Source organism: Trematomus bernacchii, unplaced genomic scaffold (assembly GCF_902827165.1).
Source record: "Trematomus bernacchii unplaced genomic scaffold, fTreBer1.1, whole genome shotgun sequence".
Taxonomy (NCBI): Eukaryota; Metazoa; Chordata; class Actinopteri; order Perciformes; family Nototheniidae; genus Trematomus; species Trematomus bernacchii.
In genome coordinates this window covers 269,862-292,500 of record NW_022988111.1, presented here as the reverse complement: position 1 = coordinate 292,500, position 22,639 = coordinate 269,862, and the positions used below count along the sequence as shown (strand labels likewise).

Below are 22,639 nucleotides of genomic sequence, written 5' to 3'. Positions count from 1 at the left end.
ATTGCATTGACCAAGTTTTCTCTTTTTGTGAAATGAATGTCTTATTTCCCCCATAATGCTGTGCGACAGGCTTTTTAAGACATTTGTATGTATCTGGCCAGGACTGTGAGACTCAAGGGACCCTGCAATAACTGTTAGCTTAACGTCAAGTGTTGTCATTAAGGAGGAGGTCAACACTAGCCTTTACTACATACATCACTTTTAAGTGTTTTCATAAAAGGTTGATCTTAGTGTTCCTTTATGTTTGAAAAGGTATCTAAAGGTTTCTGCCTTTGAACTGAGACTTGCTTTGCAGAGGAGGTTCAATGACTGCTGGGCTTTGGTGAGGTAAACAAAGTGGATCATCCAGCTGCTGTTTCAGCTTGGGTGAGCCGGACAGGGACTTTAAACGTATTCAACCGCCTGCTGGATTATCTCACCACAAACACGCAGAGACACGGTGGATGTGCGGTTGTGTGGAAGTTGAATACAGCTGGACTGAATCCACCAAGGGTCTCTCATGTTGGAGACCACACTCTAAATCTTAGAATAATTATAAATCAACTGGAAACGTCTTAATATTTGAGTCTCATGTGTGCACTTAAACACGGACACACACACAGTTAAATGGGGCAGGATATACATAAAGGATTTGTATAAAAAGTTCTTAATTCTCCTGCTTCTTTTTCCCAATCATTGCAGCTGTTTCCCTCTCTTGTTTACAAGCATGCTTTGTACTGTCCTCTCTGCAAACGTTTTTCTTGCCAAATTCACTTAACTGTTTTTCCTAAGTTGAGATCACTTGCATTGTTTTTTCTAAGAGATACGGAGACAAGACTCAAACATTATTACAATACTTATAAATAACAGCCGGTTAATGATATTTTATGGGGGGAGATTGTCAGTGGATTTAAACAAACAATGCCTTAATCATATTTTATTTTATTATTATTCACAGCGGACTTGTTTTTGAAGCCACTCATCAAAGGAGTAGTTTAACATTTTTGGAAATATGTTTAACTTCCATTTTAAGATTTAGACTTAAAGTACACTAATGTGTAATCTGTACTAAAAACTGAAATGTATTTCTTTTTAAAAATCATGTGCAAGGTTCCAGACTTTTATTTTGCCAATGACATTAGATATATTAAATGTAAACTAACCTTTTCTTGGCTCTCGCTCATGTGTGCGCTATAACTACTTTTCCAAAAATGGCAAACTATTAATTTTAATGATTTTGTTTTGCTTTTTTTTGGTCTTTTGCCATAATGTTTGTCTTTGATTCAACAGGGTCCTCTTGGCTTGGATGGGAAACCAGTGAGTATTCCCAAAATCAAATGTGTGAAATTTGCTTTAGGGGCTGGCAATAGTTTTATTTAAATCAATTTTCTTCTCATTTCAGGGTTCTCCAGGTCCTAAGGGAAGCCAGGTACACATCACACACCTGTTGTCTTTTTTTTAATAACACATATAAATTATACTTAAGCATATCCTTGTCAAAGTCAATCTTCTGAACATACAGGTGGGCCATTGGCCTGTGATAAAGTAAGACAGGTGAGGCTTTACTAAACCAGCACCTGTCTTATTTCATCAATCATGTTTACTGTTCCTTAGGGAACGCTGCAACTGAGTGAAAATGCTCCGATAGCCGTCTTGTTTCCTGTTCCAGCTCTTAAGTCATCCCAGGGCTCACAGCCACGGGGGACTCATGGCTCAACTAAACGCTGAAATCCCCTTTGCACTTCACCTTTGAGTCTCATCCATCACCCCGATGCACCCCCAGACACACCCAGCTGTAGCCAGGAAACAGGCCTAGCACAGAGAACAGGTCACACACCAGTGGGAAAAGTGAGGGAGAGAATACAGTTTACAACCTCTACGGGGGCTCTTTAAAAAGTAATTATTGTACCCTCTCTACCCCCCGTCTCTGGTCGCTGTGCCCACGAGAAGGACAAGTCATCTGCTGTAAACTCCTCACAGCAAAAGGAGAGCTGTTTGAATAGCGACTCTCTAAACACCGTTAAGTTGTTGTTTCCTGCAAAAGGAGACCTCAAGCTGGGTCTGTCTTTTAAGAGGACAAGCCCAATCATAGAGCCTCCGTAAAACCCCAGCAGGTGTGACACAGACCTCAGGACCAGAGTGGCCTTAGTACTCAAGGGATTTGGGGGGAGATAAAAACAAGAGAATAAAGGATAAAAGCAGTTTGATTATTACACACCTACAGGAGAAGTGGTGTGCTGTCGCTTCCTCCTCCATCTCTTCTCTCTCTGAACAGAAGGAAAGAGCAGAGCATGCAGGAGATAAGCTGCAGTCTGTCATCATGTGGCCAGTCACATTAACTAAATGCTTATCCTCTGCACCAGGCCCCCCCCCCCCCCCCCCTCTTCAGTACTCCTGAACACAATTACTGCTCCAGTTCAGACAAAATGTCTACCAGACAGAGAAGAGGTGAGGAAAGGGGGAACAAATCAGAAAAGGGATTCTTCACGCCAGATTGCATGGCAGATTTAGAGGCTGAATGAAAGCAGGAGGAGTGAGTGAAATACAGTATGGAGTGAGTGAAAAGAATAGACAGTTTAGAGAACAAAGACGTGAAAAGGGTGATTGGGTTGTAAGAGGTTAGGTCTGCTCACTGTAGTCACTTTAAGAGAGACATGGGCTAAGGTCAGAGTCAGAGACAGTAGCAGGAGTCCATGTAGTCCTCGCTGCCAGGCTCTAGTCTGTAATGCCGCCACATTTTGGGTTCTTGTGCCGCTGAGTCCGGCAGACTAAGAGATGGAAAAGGCACAAATAAACCAACTGGCGGGATCAGATCATCTGTGGCTCTGGTGTTCATGAGACGATATCACAGAGTCACTGTGTGTCAGCATCTCAACTACTTCACATGAGCACAGCCTGCAGACCGGGTTTTTAGTTAACGTTTGTGAAATGCGCTCAGAAAGAATCAGAATACCTTTATTCGTCCCACAGAGTGGAAATTGAAATGTGTTACGGCAGAAAAGAACCAAAGACAGCTTAATGTTAACTAAGAAGTATGCATGTGTTTTTTTTTAACACAATTTACAAAATACACATACGAAGTGACTTGTTATTAAACAGTCTCCATGGCACGGCTGCATTAAGTGGTATTACTTACTTGCCTTCCCAATTGATTGAATGCTTCCTGGTAGCAGCCAGTTGAAGACAAACGGTTTTATGATATACATTTCTGATATGATAACTGATTTATGTTGACCAACTGTCTCCGATTATCTCCTCCTTCATACAGGGACCAGCCGGACCCAAGGGAGATAAGGTATGCTTCCACAACCCTGCCAGACAAGTCAATGCATAGCATGGATGTTTTTCTTTGTCACAGGCGGAGAGCTTCACACACACTTGCAAACACCTGACAGGTGTTCTCTGCATCGCCCTCCCACGTTAACGCTTTCACTGCACGTCCATCAAACAATCCATAGATTACATTTAGTTATGTAGAAGCTCGTATGTCTTCTCACATTCTCACGTCAAGGAGCGCTATACAGGTTTACAGGCCAACAGGCCTTCCACAGTGCTCGATGATAGCCAGATGTTTTGCCGCTCTGTGAACCTCTGCCCAGCCTGAGATGTGAGCGACTGTAATAGCTCATGCTTGTGGTCATTTGTGTACACACCGATGGGTAACTTTGCATGTGTACGTTTTTGCACTCAAACTGAAATTGTCCAGATAAGCACAACCACAATACAACAGAAGTAAACAGTATCTGTCAGAGCTGGATTCAGTCTGATGAGCGTGTCAATTACGGGTGATGCTTAGGTTTGGATAATTGGCTCTTTTCATGTTACCATGCTAGGCCTGTGATGAGATCATGAAACAAAATCCCACTTCTAATTTCATCACGTCCTGTCAGATGATCTCAATTGTAGCCTGTCAAATGATTTATGCAGTAAATGTTGACTTCCTGGGATGGCTCGGGTACAGATGACCTTTGATTCTCTTCCTGTCTGTACACAAGTCTTATGTTTTAAGCCTGTCTGTCACAGCTTATCTATAGTAGCAGTGTTTTACATGCTTCCTCCTGTTTGCATATGCGGTGGTAATGACTGCTGACGGTTATTATTTTCCTGTTTTTCTCACAGGGTGACCAAGGAGACGTTGGGCCAAGGGTAAGTCATGCTTTCTGTTTTTTGCCTGAGAAGGGGAAACGATGTGCTTTTATGAGTGTTTTAGAAGATATTCGTTCACTACGGCTGAGCTGGCTGAAAAGGCCTTTCCTGTTTTGTTCCTCAGCAGATCTTTGCAATTTAAAAAAGGAGCTTCCATTACTGGAAATCATCCTTAAAGTTTCTTGTTTTCGGTCATACTGTATCTCCTTTTCTGATTCCCACTGCCTTTTTTGGGGTCACTTGACATGCACTTTTTATGAAAGAAATGAAAAAGTTGAAGTTTCTTTCTTTGCTGTTTTCCTTTACATCTTGTTATTAAAAGTACTAAATGTAACAAGAATGTACATTATACCTTTTTCTGAATATCAAAAGCCATTTATTTTTAAGGAAAAATACACAATTTCACATCTTGCCAAGATTAAGATAGAAAGATTGATACCCTGGAAACCTACGCCAACCCAGGGAACATGTGCAGCTTTTAGGAGAACCAGACCATCACAATTTGGAAATCAAAGAAGTTTTAATAATATTTGTGGAACTACTTATCATTAACTTGTAATCACAATAGGGGGACATTGTGCTCGTGCAAACAGACATAAAAACATTTGAAAGAAAACATTACTGATCACAAGTTTTGGCACATTTTGTTCTTCCCACATAACATTTAACACTCAAGGCTTTCATTAATTCAAAAGAAAAGTGCCGCTTCCCCAGCAACAACATAGTCCTGCTCCTATCATGAGGTTTGAGTTGCCCGCATCGCCAAAGCCGGAGATGAAAAATGATGATATTAAAAAACGATGGAAATACTTAAATGTCACCATCAAAACCCAATGGTTGGGGCGGTGAGCCAAAGCTGCCATCTAGTCTCTACCAAACTATGTTTTTTTATATTACAGAGGAACCTTGCTCTGCATCTGGTCCATGTTACGGTGTTGTCTTTTCATTTGATATCATTCTGCACACTATGAGATCTGTGTAATTATCTCCTATTTCATTCAATGTGGTTTTGAAATAAGCCCCCTGTTCTTTACATGGTAAGCGGCTTGGATTCTTTGAAGAAGGCATGTACCCAATGACCCCTGAATGCTTTTTTTTTCAAATTTGTGTGATTATGTTTCGAATTCAAACAAGGTCAAGGTCACACTTCCTCACACGGAAAATAAATGTCGCTACTGAGGTCATCTTTGCATAATTTGGGGTTTGTGCCCAAGATCAAAAACATTTTATTTTCATGGTCTTGTGTGTAATTTTTCTAATTTTCCTGTAGAACTGAAGTGATCGTTTAGTCATTTTGATCACTTTAAACGCAATTTTCTTTTAAAGTAAACATGAAAAGGCTTCCATGAAAATGAGTTCATTTATCTTGGTCTTCTAATTGATTAACTTTAGGTTTTTGGATTGTTGTATCAATGCAAATAATTATTATGTTTGATGATGTATATCGAGCTCACTTTCACTTTGTATGAAGCCAGATATATTTAGATATATACTGTATGTTTAGATACACTCAGCAAATGTAGATAAGTGCTACATCTACCTAGATCTAGTTGGTGCAAGATTACATATTTTTGGCATTCTGCTTTGCAAACTTCTTCCAAATGGAAAATATTACATTTGGACAAGACTTCTGGAGCTTGGATGTCCTTGGATAAGTCTGCAGCTGAAAAACCTCAGAGCATTGCTTAGAGACACATAGTTGGTTCAAAACAAACCCTGCAGCTCCTAAAACTACTGTATTTATGAATGAGGTTTGGCACTGGAGTACATTTTCATAGATACTGTAGGTTAGCAAATGAAAAACTGTTGGTTGCTGAATCTTTAAAACATGACTTTCCGAACGGCTATGAATCAAAGCCTAGTGAAGTTGAGCAGATAAAAGGTGGTGGGAGTAAATCCTCAATATGTATGCTCATTCATCAACCTGCCCCGAACTCAACATTGAACGCTGATTCACCTCTGAACTCTGACAACGGATGAGAGGAAACGTGTGAAAAACAGGAAGTGGCAATGAATCTCTGCCAATGTGACTTCCTGTCAATCCGTCATTTTCAGTGCATTTGTCAGGTTGAATCTGGTCCCAGATCAGATTCGAAACACAGGATAACAGGGGTGATAAAGAACAATCAGAAGTCACAGAACGACGTATGTGTGGAGCATATTTCTACAAAACAACCTCTTGTGGAATGGCATAAAGGTGGTAGCCATAACCAAACTCCATACTGTCACATCCATGACATAGTTAATGCATGTTTAGGTTCATCTTGCGGCTGTGTTGAAAGACGAGCCAAAATAGGAGTTTGATCACCAGCCAAGGCCTTCTCTGTTCTCCACAGAAACAGCTATGGTTAGACAGGGCTCCAAGGTTGAATGGCTGTTTGTCTTAGTATCAGCTTAAAGTCTGATGAGAACAAGGTAAAGGGAAAACCCACTGTGAAACAGCCTATTCTCTTATGAGATGTTTAAGAAGCATTGTGTATGTGGTCTCCATGGTGGTAACGGTGTGAATGAGTGAATGTGACAGTGGGGAGAGAGGAGTGAATAGGCAAGAGGAGGAAGAGGAGGGGTCTGCGGTGTGAGAAAAAACCTCAGCTATCCAACGCCGACCGCGGCCTGTTAACAGAAACCTCATGAGCAGGCTAGCATCTCTGAGTCCCTCTCCCCTGTCTTAGATCTTCTCCCCATCCATCCCTCCTTGTGTTGTCAGAGGGAACTCAACCAGAGAAGCAACACATTGCTCCGAGCTCTGTGGTGGCAGACCAACTCTGCTCCTTTCAGCCTGACAGACAATCATCACAGTTACAGTCTGTCGGCTGGAAAGAGCCAATGTTATGTTTGGTCACAAAGAGACGGATGGGAGAAAATGTAATAGAAAAAATACCCACAGTGCTTGAGGGAGAGTTACAGGATATTGCTTCTGAAAAGGTCTCAGTTTTTTTTCGTTTTTTTTTTTTTATTGAAGCGTTTGTTTCATTTACAGACAATTTGTTAATTCATCAAAGGTATATCTATCTTGTTATGAGGATATTTAAACCTTGAGCCCCTTTCAACCACACTGCTATGACACAAAAAGTTGCTCACCTTTGTCACTTCCTCTCTTCAGGGTCCTTCTAACTACAGCCCATATGCAGGTCTGCACAGTAATCAGATTCTCACCGTCAAGGTTTGTTCTTCGGAGCTTCCTGTTTCGTAGTCCTCCCAGCAGTCACCTGTCCGGCTGCTGATCTGTCACTTTCCCTTCAGATAGAGGAGCAAGACTCTCCTCTGGAGCTTTTTCTTTTGGCTTACAGCTTCAGAGGCTGCTGAACTCTCATCTGGTTTTTCCTGCAGCAGATGTTTCCCTCCTTATTTGCAACCTCTTAATAACTATAGGTTTTGGATATTTACTCACTTTTTCTCTTTTCTTCTCCCTCTCTTTTGTCCTCAAACACACTCCATGTCCTCTCCTTTCTTTTTTCTTTCTCGCTGTGTCTCTACTTTTCGTCCTTGCTGCTATACTCTTGCATCTCAGTTGGCCTTCCCCAGATATGACCATGGCTTTATCACTGGAGATCAGTCCGGTAGCTTTCAGAGACGCTTTCTGAAGGTAGACCACAACTAAGGCATGTGTGCACTTTTAACACTTTAACCCATGTTCTCTTATGCATGTTATCATCAGCTATGCAGCTCCTATCTTCAATACTTTCTAACTCGTGTTTAATTTCATTGATTTTATGTTCAATATTTTTCCAAGTGTATGCAAGTTACTTTTGTTAAAGCAAACCATAATGCACTGCATGTCTGCAGAGAGGAGAGGGTGCAGAGGCAGTGTCACCATGTGATTGTATAGAAGACAACACTGAGCCTACATCCCCTTGTGTGTTGAGCAAGACTTTTAGGGCATTATTGGTTACTTTTGTGTGCATGAGTCCCCAGTTAGATGTTAACGCAGTGATGAAAATGTCCTTAATAGGTAGTGACAGACTTTAATAAAATAAACAGATGTTTTCAGTTGTGATTTTGTCAGCATGGTTGTGTTTTACTTTGCGTATAACTATCAGTCTGACTCACCCTGTAAAAAACATATAAACCGACCGTATGCCTAGCGCGAAACCTCAGATAGACATGTGGAAGCAAGTTGTTTTTTTCTCAGAATTGGGAGAAACCAAAAATAACCCTAATAATAATAAATATTGGACTTAGCTGAATACCAAATGAATCCTAATTACTTTAATGTTGCTCCCTTCCCAGTGGATGAGTAAATAACCTGTTCTGTTTGCTTACTACTCCCAACTCAAAAGTGAATGATATTGTTTTTGTTTCTGCCAGCCAATGGGCCCAAACATCTATTGCTTTAGACTACAGTCAGTCAAAGAAATAGAGCTATTATTCAAATTAAGTTTTGCTTTTCCATGGTCCTCATATTATTGTTTGTTTATTTATTTTTTCATCAGGGTGACCAAGGCCAGGCTGGCGCCGCTGGTCCTCCCGGTCCTCCGGGCCCCCCCGGCCCCAGAGGCCCCCCTGGAAACACAGGCAAGGATGGTCCACGTGGCCCTGCTGGAGAGTCGGTAAGAGCTTCACCTCAAGCACCACAAGTGCCAAATGTACACCCACTTAACAAAACAATGCATACACACCAACACACACACACACACACACACACCCACACACACACTCCACTGCTGTTATTATCCTCCTCTGCCATTATTATTTCCCTTTTCCTCATCCTCTAACTTACACCACATAGAATGAAGCCACGTAAAGCACCTCAGTAGTCGACCTGACCTGGTAGGGTTCAACCGCAGGGTGGGACAGTTTGCAAATGTATGTTTGTATTCTGTGTGTACATGTGCTTTTATAAACATGTATTATACAGACTATGGTATTAAGGGGTAAAGGGTCTATGCAGTAAATTGCAGTGATCCCATATTGTCATTCTTCCGGGTTTGCCAGTGTGCTGTGGCTTACCTAAAAGATCCCAGAATAGCAACTATACTCCTGGCCTCATCTGTTTTCTGTAAGAAAGTGACCACAAGTCCTCCAACACACCCCGATTCTCCCACCCTCCTACCACGACTGTGTCGCTGTGCACCCCTGAAATAGATACGGCTCTGCGGCAGCGAGTTCATGGTCAGTTTGCTGGTCTCACCAAACAATAGTTGTGCTACTCGCCTGAGGCAGTTTATGTTTCTCAAAATTAACTTCTGCTTTCCAGAGCTTAGCTTGTATGCAGCGTCAGCTTAGATCTGTGGTCGTAAGATGGAAAAAAGAAATAGGCTATAAGGGTTATTGTTGTTTAACCAAATGAAGGAATGAATGCTCTGTTACACTCAACTGGCACAGGACAGCAAAGGGATTCAAGTGAAAAATGTCGGTCTCAGTGTGGGTGAGTGGTGAGCTTACACAGAACTGACAAAAGATAATGCCAGCACAGCGCAAACATATTACTAAAAGCAGAAAAGGTTGAAGTGATGGGGACTGTTTGTAACCTAGCCAATTTCAAATGGTTCCTCCAAGTTGATTAAAGGCAATTCAAAACCAATAACAGCAAAATAAAGCAGGGTGGCGCTAAAAGAGGCTCCATGTTGTGTGCAGATGTGTGAGTGAGCTGAGCAGGAGACAGTTAGCATGGCTGTGGGTGTCCTCTAAGCCTTCGTTTGTACCTAGTGGAAAGTGAAATTTGCAACTAGTTTCTGTCTGAAGGGTTTTTTATTTGAAACTGCTGAAATGGTAAATAACATGTGCTTTACTTCAACACATCTAAATTCAAGATATCATGAAGTGAATGTACTATTTTGAAATGTATCTGCCATCCAGATCGCTCTTCATCCATACTCTTCTGCACTGAAGATAAAAGAAGTGCTAAAAATGATTTGCAAAGACGATTTATTTCCCGCTGCTGTTGAAGACAGATCAAAAGATGTGTAGGGTTAAAAAAGAGGATAAGAAGCGGCTGAAGCAGCTGAGGATGGAAATAGAAGAAAAACATATAGCAGTAGATGGATCAGGATGACAATGTGTATGTGCTGGCAGAGAGCAGGAGGAATAAAAACATGCCGCTGCACATCTAAATAGTTTTGCACATTATTGTAAAATATGAGGACAGTGTGGAAGGCTTATTATACACTGCAATTTATATCATGCATTTATTGCAGTGCACTCAGTGAAAGTAAACACAACTGCTTGATAGCGGGAGGTGTGAGAGAGGGAGAGTAAGAGAGCTGTCTCTGCTATGGATGACTTCATAACAGATGTTGCTCCACACACACGTCCACCTGGCCCGCTCAAAGCCGTGATAGGTCAGTTTACCTAAGTAAGCCGAATCACTGATGGACAGATGCCAGAAAGAGGACATGCAATACTCTCTTAGAGTTTGTGTTGGGAGGAGGGAGGGGCTTAATCACTTATCATTCACTGAGAACTTTCCAGAGCTCCAGTGCAGGGTTATTATTGAAAACTAAAACAATATACTTTAAGAAAACGTATTTAAAATCTTTAGTTGTTAAAAAACTATTGAAATGAACAACAACTAATTTCATTTTACTTTTTCTCTTTGCTATAAGAAATCGGTACAATTGGAAAAAATGACACGTAATTCTCCATCAACTGTGGACTTGACATTCCAGAAGATGGGGCTAAGTTAAAAATAATTCACAATTACTACCTGTTGTATTTAGCATGCAGAATTAAAACAAGCAAATATTCACTCTGAAAACTAAACTTCTATGGAATTAAAAAGTAAAATATAAAATAATTCTAAATTATAAACTATTATAACCCTTTTTATATATATATATATATATATATATATATATATATATATATATATAGATGGTGACACATAGGAAAAGCAGCAGAAAGTGTCTTCATAATTAGGGTGTTGATGATGGTGGTTAAGAGCGCTGTCAAACACCTCAGTCTAAAACTCCCAGGTGTTAAATTAGATTGAGATCTGATGGCTGTAGCATATGTAACCATTCAGTGAGCCTTCGTGGCCTGAGGAAGCATCTGTATCTTGTTTCTCCTTTGTCGCCCGTCTGTGTTTACTCTGGCTCAGAAAAAGTGCTTTCTAGACTGGAGTTCATGGGCCGCTCATGCCTTGTTCAACACTGACATCTAGAGGCTGAAGTTGTCTGATCTTTAAAGGAAATGTAACAGACCAAGGCTGAGGTGAAATAGTGTTTTTCTGTTTGTAAGGTTCCTAACTGAGCCAGACGACCCGTATGTTCCGAAATAGCAGCCATGATAATTACTGATCACATTCTCTAAATGCTTTGGAAGTGTGCTTTAGTGTTTCCTTTCTTATCTTTGCTAGCATAGTGTAAACTTGAATGTCCTTTACGAAAGAAATGTCAATACATCATCATTTCTGTATGTGAGCCTATATGCAATTATACTCCCTTTTTTATAGGAGAAAAAGACAACTGTGGGGGTTCAACCATGGTGTGTCTTTTCCTAAGTCCATGTCACATCATGGCAGTTTATATCAAAGTAAAAGAAAAGTGCACAGTACGTCGTTTTTTTTATTATCACACACTATAACATTTCTTCTCTGTCATCCTCAGGGGTTTCCAGGTCGTGATGGTGTTGAGGTGAGTCTACTTCAAATCCACTTCAGATTGTTGTTCATCACTTCATATTATAGGTTTGCTGTGATTATTTTTCTTTCTCTGGATAATTATTGTAACTATATATATATATATGTCTGCTTCAGGGGCCACAAGGAACGCCTGGGAAGACGGTACGTTAAAAATATTTCTTACCTTTTCTCAACTTAATTGCATTTTCATGTGAGAAAAAGTTTGTAATTTTGACATTTATTGATTCTGTTGACAGGGAGAAGATGGTGGGCCCGGGTATCCAGGATCACAGGGTCCTCAAGGAGCGAAGGTAGAGAAAAGCATTACTCATCAGTTATTTTACCTTGCACGCTGAGTATTTTTGATGGATTTGTCTTCTCATGTATTGGCATTCAATGTTGTGTGTGAAACAGGGCGAGGCAGGTACAGGAGAAAAAGGAGAAAGAGGCATGGATGGACTTCAAGGATTTAGGGTAAAAGACTAAATGGCATTTGGAAATACCTACATCAAAAATGTGTACTCTTCTTTGTCATAACAATATTTATTCACAGTTAGGTGTCTATTGTCTTAGAGATTTTTACAAAACAATGCCATATGTGTGATCCAACAGGGAGACAAAGGAGAAATAGGAGAGCAAGGACCACTGGGATCGATGGTATGTGTATTAGCCCTCTAAAATCATTCACCAATCATTACCAACACTTGTTTGATGAACTTCCTTTGTTTATGTTTATCCCATTCATTTTTCTCTGTAAATTCGTTAGGGTTATCCTGGTGAAAAAGGCGACGCAGGCTCCTCAGACATCATCGACTTCAATGGGAAGCTTCTAGATGCTTTCCAGGTGAGTGACTTCAAAGCGCCAATGAGACCAGATTTATCGTTTATACCATCAGGCATTTATCACTGAAGCTCAAGTAAAGCATCAGGCAAAACTTTCAACAGGCCCAGAAATGGTAGCTTGTAAAGATACACATTTTTTAACCCCAAAACTAAATATCTCACCATTTCTTCTTGACAGGCTATCAACACCATCAGTGTTTCGGTAAACTGCTGTTGTTTCTGCATGGTTTTAGTGGAGTGATCTATACCTAACAACTGTGATGATGCATAGACCCCCTGTGTGCATCTGCACCTTATCCCACCTGCTTCAGCCAATGGATTAGTGTTTGTTTGTTTGTTGATGATCGTCCCAGAAGTAATGTACATACTTTAAATGTATTGAATGTCACTATAGAGAGCCACATGTTGCAGAATGTCCTGGGTTACTCTACGAGGCTCTTTTGTTTATTCATTTGGGATAAAACGCACAGCCCCAGCAAATATAGTACAGCTGTGCTCTTTTATCAGATAACACCAAGCCTAAAGAAGCATGCTTAATCATGCAGATAATGAACAGCCTTTGTTTACATTGTGTTGCGTGTGTTTCCCCGCTCTGTATCCAAAGTGCCTCACACGAAACAGGCTTTTACTCCCTGTAGGGCAGCATGGTGTTTTTTTAATCAATACATTCATATCATATATGAGTGCACAAGGGGAACGCATTGAAAATACCCCTCAAAGACACCACAGTCTCAGTTTCACATCCCACTCATACGCAAGACTTTTTGACTCTACCATGTCTAGTCATAGAGAAGTTAGGGAAAACTTCAACCTGGGATATAATCAGAAGCTTCTTGCCAACGTGGATCAGTTGGCACCAAATAACACGCAAGGTCTCCTCTGGAGTTATGTCTATGAAACGGGGAATGCTCATTGGCCCCCCACTTCGTGTTATGATCCATTCACTTGTTTGTGTGAAAAACGAAATTGGTTTAATCTGTGGTGACATTTTAGGGGATGATGAATTTGGTTAAAAACCATGCTGAAATTGGTTTCTTATTTACTGCAATTCATCTTGCGGCTTTTGTATCATTATTTGCATGAGAAGCCTTCACTTTCCATTGATGGAATATCTCAGATCAAATAGTTGTTTGTAAACATCTATTGGTTCCCGTGGCTTAAAGTTAAAACAAACAAACATTTAGAAATTGGAAAAAGGGCAAGAACCAGCATGTACACACCCGGGAGGCAACATGTGTTCCTTTTTTTATGGCTTCAATATGGACTTCAGAGGGGAGAGGTTACAAGTGTAAAATTGTGGATGAAGAGATTAAGGAGCGTAATTTAAGAGGCTGTCACTCAACCAGCATGGAAGACTATTGCAGTGTTACATAAAGTCACATGACCAATTACTGTCTCCTCCTTTAACAGTCTTATTGAGCAACAAATCAATCAACAGAATGGAAAATGATGCCAGATCATTGTGTACCACAAACCACACTCAGTATAATCTTTGTAATATAAAATTGCTTCAAATTGGTCGTGATCAGCAAACAGAGTGAACGAGAGAAAGAAATCACCAGCTTTGTTTACTGTCAGGCCTGCATTGTGAAATCCATCCGCCTTGATGTATTGTCTTGTGTTGGCCCAAGTTCAAGCCTCATGCTGAAGTTTCATAAGTTCTCATAGTTTTCACCATTGTGATAAACAGATTAAACATATACAACACGTCTATTGACTGTTTGAGGACTATAAGCAGTACTTTTGTTTACAATGGGTTGCATGACTACTTGTATGTGAAAGAGGTCAACAACAGAGAATGATATTTGCAGTTCCCCTCAGCCCTCTGGAGCTTTACAGCAAGTTTCTGACTTTTGCTTTCCAACCCGCAAAGGAATGTTAAAGTTGCTCCATAGATGCAGGATGTTTAAATAAGCAACTGTTTGCAAACAATGTTACCCTGTTAAAGGTGGTGCCTTTGTATTCAAACTCTATACTGCCTTCAAGTGGTCAAAACATTATTGCAGGAGCAGGATGTATACGTTGATATGTCATATCATCTTAAAGTTTATCCAGGCATATTTATCACTGGCTCAATGTATTTCTCTTTGCAGGGCCCACCTGGACCACCTGGACCCTCAGGCCCAACAGGGGAAAAGGTAAAGGGCTCTATTATCCTACCAGTGCCCTTCCACTTGCCATTTGTATTGCTAACTGAAAATGTATTTGGATGTTGTGTTAAAACCATATCATATTATCACAAGTTAATCTCTCTCTTTGTCGTCTTCCAGGGTGAGCTTGGTTTACCTGGGCCAGCAGGATTTGATGGACAGAAGGTGTGTGGAAATGAAACACAGGCTAAAAACGTTTTTCTTTTCTTTGTTTATGTTTTTTTAAAGAGACGAATATGTCTTTTTTCATTCTTTGCCTTCAGGGACCTCAAGGTGACATAGGTGAGGAGGGACCAGCTGGCCACACAGGAGAGAAGGGGGAGATGGGGCTCTCTGGGCCTGCTGTAAGTAATGAGAGTAAACATGTTTCTCTGATACACAAACAGTGAGAAGCACATAGAAGTGAATTTGTTCTCATTTTTTGTTTAGGGAATGGACGGTCATAAAGGAGAGAAGGGCGACTGCAGGATAGAGGACAACCTGGTTAGTGAAACACACATGCAATACATCTTTCACTCATTTGTGTCATTTTGTCAGTGTAGCACATAAGGGTCAACAACAGGACATTGACATTATGCATTTTCAGATTTGTTATTTACATTTGCTAGCACATAAAGAAATAACTAGCTTTTGTAAATTGACAAAAAACATCTACCCTCCTCTGAGGCAGTTTAAATGTGCCTATTTATTCCCTCACCGTAGATTTATTTATATGTATTGTTATCTTATCTCCGAATCTTCTCATTTCCATGGGGCTCAGGTTCAGATGATTTCACAGCCGGGCCCACCTGGCCCACCAGGAATTCCCGGGGCCCCTGGATCCATGGTGAGCACTAGTTATCACTCTCCAGTTAGAAAGGTTTCATGTCAAGTGTGTTGTCTGCACCTGTTAAACTGATAGTACTCTATGTTTTTCAGGGGTTGCATGGTATGCCCGGTCCTAAGGTAAGACTGATAGACCCTGCATCTTCAGACAGTAGTGAGAGGTGGAAGGTTTGACATGTTGTTTGGTGCTCAGTGTTGCTGTCTTTCTAATGCAGGGTGAGCCTGGATACGGGATGAAGGGAGAGCAGGGGGATTATGGTGCTCCTGGCCCCAAAGTAAGTGATACATTTTAAGCTAAATAAAACCTAACATACATGGACATGATACAGTGATAATAATTGCCTTTACCTGCAGGGATTAGATGGTCCCATGGGACTAAGTGGGTCTACAGGGTTAGTGGGCCTTCCAGGTTCAAAAGGAGAAAAAGTAAGCACCCGATCACCTCCACAATGTGTTTACTAAATATTTTCACTGTCTTCCATTACATCATGATTAAATGTGTCGATCTTTGTTCACAGGGCAGAACAGGAGAGCCTGGACTAGATGTGAGTTCTTCTTTTGGTATTTCTATCTTGACATTTCTAATTTACTTTAAAGTGTGTCAAGTGATCAGCTTTCTCCTGACCTATTTGTGCTTCTTTGTCCAGGGTTTCCCAGGTCTGATGGGAGGCAAGGGTGATCGAGGGGAAAGAGGAGACAAGGTTTGTACAGACCGCCGAAGAAAAACATTTCATAATTTTCTTCATCAAAACACACAAAATTCAATATTGTTTTTCTCTGCACAGGGTGACAGGGGATCAGTGGGAAAGAGAGGACTAAAGGGCCAGAAGGGAGAGCAGGGTCCTCCAGGCCTGGACCAGCCTTGTCCTGTGGTATGTCACCTCCACATATACACACACACACACACACACTGTAATACTCCTCATATTAATGAATTCATGAACTCAACTTTCCTCTCACTTTGAACAGTATTTCCCTTTTCTACTCTCTCAGCACTGTTTCTGTCACTTGTGTTTCTCTGAGTTTCCTCCTCAATGCTGTGAATGTGTGACTGGCTCTTGCTGACAGGGTTGTGGTGAGACTAAAGGTGTTTCTCCCCCTCCACCTCCTCCTCCTCCTCCTTCTGGCCCTGAGGCCCCCTGTCCTGTGGTACAGTACCTCTGCCTCCTTTTCTCCTCCTTTTGCATCCCTATGTATACATCTTCTGTTTGCTATTTTCTGTTAAAGCACTTTGTTTCCTGTCTTTTTATCTGTCAAACTCTGTTATACATGTCTATACTGGATATTTCTATTCTATCTATTTGATTGGACATTGTGCGTCTGATTTGTGTAATGAAGAGATGGAAGATGCTAGGTTACAAAAATCAAACATTATTTGAACTGGCCAAAGAACGCAGGTGTACTAACATTTGCTTAGCTTTCTGATGTAGAGTTAGATTTGAGCACCTATACCACTTTCAAAGCCGCCTGATAAATTACAAGGCTGCAGCCAGTTTGTTTTAGTTACACATTTGACATGTTATCATGTTTAGGTGCTAGCTCGGCTGTTCCCTTCTGTTTACAGTCTATATGCTAGTCTTAGCTAACCAGCTGCTGGTTGTACGCCTGCATTTAAAAGACATATAATTATCTCATCCAAAATGCTCCACATACTGTAAGGCTACTAAGAATTGACTTGATTAGAATGTAATCAAAAAAGTTCCTTCTTCAGACTTTACATTGTAGGAAAAACACTGAGTTATTCTCTTTTCGTTTGTCTTTATGAATTTGATAGAATCTTCCACCTTTGGTTTCTTTTATTCAGTTTGCTGAAAGGGAGTTCACACATTAGACATTATTACAATTGTCTCTGATATTTGAATCTGCAGGTCTGTAAGGTGTGTTAAAGAAGGCATCACATGATTTGTCTTGCTTGGTAACATTCCCCTGCTGTTCTCTTTCCAGGGACAGGACGGGCTGCCCATACCAGGCTGCTGGCACAAGGTGAGGGTCAAGAGATCTAACTTTTATTTTAAGCATAGTGTTTACTTAAGTAGTTAAGTAAGTAATTAATTAATGGTTTGCTTTGTATTATGAGACACCAGCTGACATAGTCAGGAAATAGTAAAAAATATAACAATGTACAACAATAATATTACTCATAGATTGTCAGAATGAAATTAATTGCTTGACTCTGATTTGATACAGGGGCATTTTGTAAGTATAGAGCATGAGTGCTTTCAATTAATAACTATGTGTGGATTTTAATATGATCTCAACTATTCTTCTTTTGCAGTGATGACTAACCAGCAGCATGGAATCTGTACATATTGATATGGTATATATTGCAATTACAACAACAACCCGCTCCCTTTTTTCCCATTTTTTTTTTTTTTTGTAAAACGTTTCATATAATATATTGAGATTTTTTTAACAAGGACATTTCTGAGTCTACAGTATTATGAAAACTTTTTTTTTTAAACTCTAGAGGTCCCGTGTTGAGAATGCAGCTATAGTTTTGAAGAGAAGAAACTGAACTGTCAGTCGGACTCTTACTTTGAAGGACAGTCCAGAGGACAGAGATGAAGTGCCTTAACAGTCTAGTGGCCTTACTAACAAAGCCTGACTTGCTGCCTGATTGTAATCATGAACGCTGTACGGTGTGTGCACTCACCCACTCTCACGGATGTATGGATGGATGGACAGATCTCTTTGGGAGTAACAGATATGGGTCAGTATTCTCCTCTCTCTGTTTTCAAATAAGGAGGAAATGGCGAAACAGAAGCTCAAACGCAAGCGTCTCTCTCAGCCCTGAAGGGGTGCGGGCCTGGTGGAGAAAGGACACGTAGACGGGCAGAGAGCACACAAGGGGCACACTGGCCTTTATTAAGCAGAGCGATGCCTCAGTGTCATCCTGAACACTCAGATCCTCTGATATGGAAAGTCTCCAGGAGGGGGCGACAGAGAAACCTGCATTTCCACATTCATCCTGAGAAGTAAAGACACACCTGTGGCTGATGATGTTGCACAATAGCTTCAATGACTTCCAGTCAAAGTTACTTGGGAGTCACTGACGTCAATGGCACATAAGGAAGGATTTACTGCACAGATACATGAACAAGTTGTGGTGATTTTGTGTATGGCTCTTTTAAGGTTTCCACTTATTAAATGCATGATCATAGCAAGACAGAGTGTTGTTTAGCATCCTGACAGCTTGTATAACTTGTGATCCCTCATTGAAACCTCCAACGACAGTAGATTAATTTCATTTGCAATAAGCAGTCTTTAATAATCTTTCCATTTTAACAGGCCACTCAGAAAAGTCAGAGAAATGTATGGCTTACACTTTTGTGTGTGGTGTTTTGTTTTGTTTTGTTTTATTATATTATATTCTTACCTATTCTTGTCCAGTTACATTTTGCATTCCTGTCGGTGCCATTTTTTTTTTTAAACAATGTAACTTCAAGGCCAGATTTCAAGGAACCATTTTCAGTATTCGTGATAAATCAGTGTTTCAGTTGCTTTGACAAATGATTGCCAATCAAATTATTTTTCTTAATAATTTTCAGTGTAACTGATTCATTTTTGACTGATCGTTATCATTTAATCACTGATGGAGACATGTTTAATTACTGTTGCCAGTTTGACCTGGACAACAATGTATGTTCTTGCTGCTGACTTAAATGTGTGTTATTTGTTTGATATTTTTGAATCAATGTAAGTCATTTGAACTGAAGGACTAACAGACTTTGAGGAATTTGAATCAAATGTATTCGCCACCATTGTTGTTTGTAACTATTCATTTTATTTAGCAGTACATCTTAGGACGACGGTTTATAACTGTCAGTTATACTGAATTTTGTGTGTGTTTTTAATTCATTTATCACAAAAAGTGTTGGTCTTTACTATCAGATGACTTTTAATGGTGTGTCTTGGTCTTTGTAATACATTTTTCTCAGATGGAATACTTTCTTGGTGTTTAAGTACTTTAATGTACCAATTTAAAGCTCCATATCCACACATATCCAGTTACACATTGATCTTTGCTTAAAGAAATGTTGAACATAGGAACAAATAAATTGTACTTGCGGTTGACTAATGTACCATTTCCAAATATTAGGCTACATGTATACAGGTTAGTTATTACATGGAATCATTATTTGGTTCTGTTTGGTACTTGGACATAAATCCATACATATAAGCGGAAACATGTGTTTATGTTTATAGTGGAAATCTGTATTTTCTGCATTGATTTTAGTTGTACTTTTTGATACAACATGAATGGCATTCAGATATATATGTATATATATTCTGGTTGAGCACTAGACATGAAATATAGCAATCATTTACAGCATAAATATTCGAATATGAATAATCTGAATGTTTTACTGGTCTAATACTTTTATTCACAAACAACGTACATTCTGCTAAACATTGCTAATTCAAATACACAACCACATTGTAGTGCAATGAGTGCGGATTCAGATCCTTCTTAATCCAGGGAGTACATTTTTATTTCTGACATCCTCTTTGACATTAAACGTTTAGTTTATTTTTGCACAGATTCCCTTGCAGTATGCCTGAAAATTGTAACGTTGAATTACCAACATCACACAAGGCAATTTCCTTATCAGTGGGACACATATGTTGTAATGTCCCACTAAATCTTTTCACTTTAGAAGGGTTATTAAGAAGGATAATTACATCACATATTTAACCTATGCTGCAGCAGTCATTTATTAAGGCTAAAGGTATTCTAGAAATCCTTTCTTTAAAAACCAAAGTGTGTACATGAGTTGTATATCATAAAGTTAAAATAGAAATGCTGACATATACAAAATGTTTGAGAATTTGTATTGAAAGCTGGATATTTTAACTGTAAACCACACAGTTCTTAGCATTATTTCACTGGAAGCTGAAGGTTTTCTGTCACTTAACATAATCATATGTTTTTTATTTCTTACGCAGATTCTATCAATTTCAGTTGGAAGGCTTAATGGAGTCAGTAAATGGCACAGTGTCTGAATACAGTTTGGTGTTTTAGCAAGTCATATATCACAGTATAAACTTGACTGTGAGAATGTTTTTTGGTGGTGTATTTGGTTGTAAAAGAATTAAGCTATTTTTGTAATTACTTGTTCAAAAATGTATAACATAAAATCTGGTCAACTAAACAGGTAGACTGAAGGTAAATCTCCAGTTGTATGATGTTTCTTCCAATAAAACATAATCATGTAAAATTATTCAGTTTCATTCTTTTAGGATTAATACATCATCTAGATGTCTATCCGATCCTACTCCATATTACATCTATAAAAACTGTAATGACATAACACAAAGGCACGTCATTTTTTAGATTAGTAACCTGCGTTTTAACATCCAGGAAGAAATTGCTTTGTTCAGAGAGAAGGAAAAAAAAGCATAAGCTTTCAAATTGAAAATATTGATAATTAAAAGAAACAAATTAATACAGTACTATTAAAAAAGAGCAATAACAGAACTCATATCCCGTAAATTAAAGATATGTATGTCCTTTAAAGGTCACCTATTATGCAAAATCCACTTTTTCATGTCTTTTACACATAAACATGTTTACTCTGTGTAAAGAGATTCTGAAAGTTTAATGAAAAAAGATTCGCTCACTTTCTGTCCTGATCCATTTATATTAAAACCTGTCTGAAAAAGAACTGATCAGATTTTGGCCACTTTATGATGTCATAACAAATGTTTTGGCTTGTGTAACCATTAGCCAATAACCAACCAAGGTAACACCCCCCACCTTATCACCTGAATCTCCTCCTAGAGCACCAATAGCCGCTTTAACACCAAGTACTTTGCCGTACTTAGTTCCCAGCACTTAGTTCCCAGCACTTAGTTCCCCCATGGAACTAAAGAGCAGATCGCGTTCACACCGGAATAAGTCCCTGAGGGAAGATTAGGCAAATTAAGCCGCTGACGTCACTTCTTCTTCTGCTTTGGGTTTACTGGAGGGCCGCAAACAACTTCACGGCGTATACTGCCGCCCAAAGTCCCCGGAGTTGGGGACTGGCTTCAGTAGAAGCTGCTGGGACTCCCAGCAGCTTCTACTGAAGCCTTCCGAATAAATCGCCAGAACGCCGACACCTCCTCATCACTCCACCGCTCCCATGTTTTTTTTTGTGTTGCCATAAGTTATTCTCTCTCCGTTGGTGCGCTGGGCTAATGCTAATGCTAATAATGCTAATGCCAGCAAATACAATGGCGGCTTCACAAAACTTTTCTGAGTTTTACGGGGCGTGGTTTGCAATTTGCCCAGCCAATCAGAAATTTGAACTTTCTTCTCCCCAGGAAAGTACCTGCTCTCTAGCAGGGACTGAAAAGGGGGGAAAAGTTCTCATGAACTAAGTTCTCTTTTTGGTGTGAACGCAAAATCCCAGGAACTATCGGAACTAAGGCGCCGTTTACACGAGGAGAAAACTGCTTGTATCTGCATAGTTTCGCGTGCGTATAGCCCTATTATTTACACGAGGCCGATAGAAACTGACCCCACAAACGATAACGGGTCCCAAGGTGGATAGATTTGCAAACGAAACGCTCTGGGGGGTCAACCGAGTCCGTGTAATCACCTCTATACGAATATTTCCTGAAAAAATTGCGATAGCCCCACCTCTCCCCACCTCTCCTGCTCACTGCTGTAGCAACTATCAAAAATAGCTGTGTTAATTAAACGCACAAGGGGTTCTTGAATGAAATAATATTATAAAAGGCAAACCAGAATTGTTAACGCCCAATATACTCCTTAAACTAAATAAACAGAGTCAGATTTCATGCATTGATCCATTATATTGACAAAGGTGCGATCTCACCCGGTGTTTGTAGAGAATATCTCTCTTTCTGAGCCGTCCTCTCCACAGAGACGTGCTTCTTGGTCGGTCGATGCAATATCCACAGGTTCGGTTTCTTTCAGTTAACTTCCCCGTTGCATTTATCCATATGCTGAGGAAATGACTATATCCCGCTGAATACCAGCAATCGCCACACACACTTCCTCCTGTCAGTAGCTACTGCTAGTGCTACTGCTACTGACCATGCTACAGATATTAGTGCAAAATCTACAGCTCCTCTACCACAACCATCAGCAACAAGTGGACATGGAGAATTACATGAACTACATGTT

General features: G+C 40.0%; 1 protein-coding gene across 2 annotated transcripts in view; it reads left to right on the top strand.

The window, feature by feature from the left end:
* si:dkeyp-44a8.4 (collagen alpha-1(XXIII) chain) overlaps positions 1-20,726 on the top strand; it is a 112,497-nt gene extending 91,771 nt beyond the window's left edge. Inside the window, exons 6-32 of one of the 2 annotated variants that reach the window (XM_034122096.1) lie at positions 1,270-1,296; positions 1,382-1,408; positions 3,248-3,274; positions 4,099-4,125; positions 7,229-7,288; positions 8,559-8,675; positions 11,673-11,699; positions 11,822-11,848; positions 11,944-11,997; positions 12,101-12,160; positions 12,299-12,343; positions 12,453-12,530; positions 14,623-14,667; positions 14,800-14,844; positions 14,943-15,023; positions 15,109-15,162; positions 15,440-15,505; positions 15,598-15,624; positions 15,720-15,779; positions 15,859-15,930; positions 16,023-16,049; positions 16,152-16,205; positions 16,290-16,376; positions 16,573-16,653; positions 17,449-17,487; positions 17,692-17,700; positions 18,248-20,726. In XM_034122096.1, coding sequence (XP_033977987.1) covers positions 1,270-1,296; positions 1,382-1,408; positions 3,248-3,274; positions 4,099-4,125; positions 7,229-7,288; positions 8,559-8,675; positions 11,673-11,699; positions 11,822-11,848; positions 11,944-11,997; positions 12,101-12,160; positions 12,299-12,343; positions 12,453-12,530; positions 14,623-14,667; positions 14,800-14,844; positions 14,943-15,023; positions 15,109-15,162; positions 15,440-15,505; positions 15,598-15,624; positions 15,720-15,779; positions 15,859-15,930; positions 16,023-16,049; positions 16,152-16,205; positions 16,290-16,376; positions 16,573-16,653; positions 17,449-17,487; positions 17,692-17,700; positions 18,248-18,298 — 1,374 coding nt within the window. In that variant the 3' untranslated portion in view covers positions 18,299-20,726. Of the gene's footprint in view, positions 1-1,269; positions 1,297-1,381; positions 1,409-3,247; positions 3,275-4,098; positions 4,126-7,228; positions 7,289-8,558; positions 8,676-11,672; positions 11,700-11,821; positions 11,849-11,943; positions 11,998-12,100; positions 12,161-12,298; positions 12,344-12,452; positions 12,531-14,622; positions 14,668-14,799; positions 14,845-14,942; positions 15,024-15,108; positions 15,163-15,439; positions 15,506-15,597; positions 15,625-15,719; positions 15,780-15,858; positions 15,931-16,022; positions 16,050-16,151; positions 16,206-16,289; positions 16,377-16,572; positions 16,654-17,448; positions 17,488-17,691; positions 17,701-17,779 lie in introns of both variants that reach the window. The other variant, XM_034122097.1, reaches the window with a different exon arrangement.
* The last annotated feature ends 1,913 nt before the right edge of the window (positions 20,727-22,639 follow it).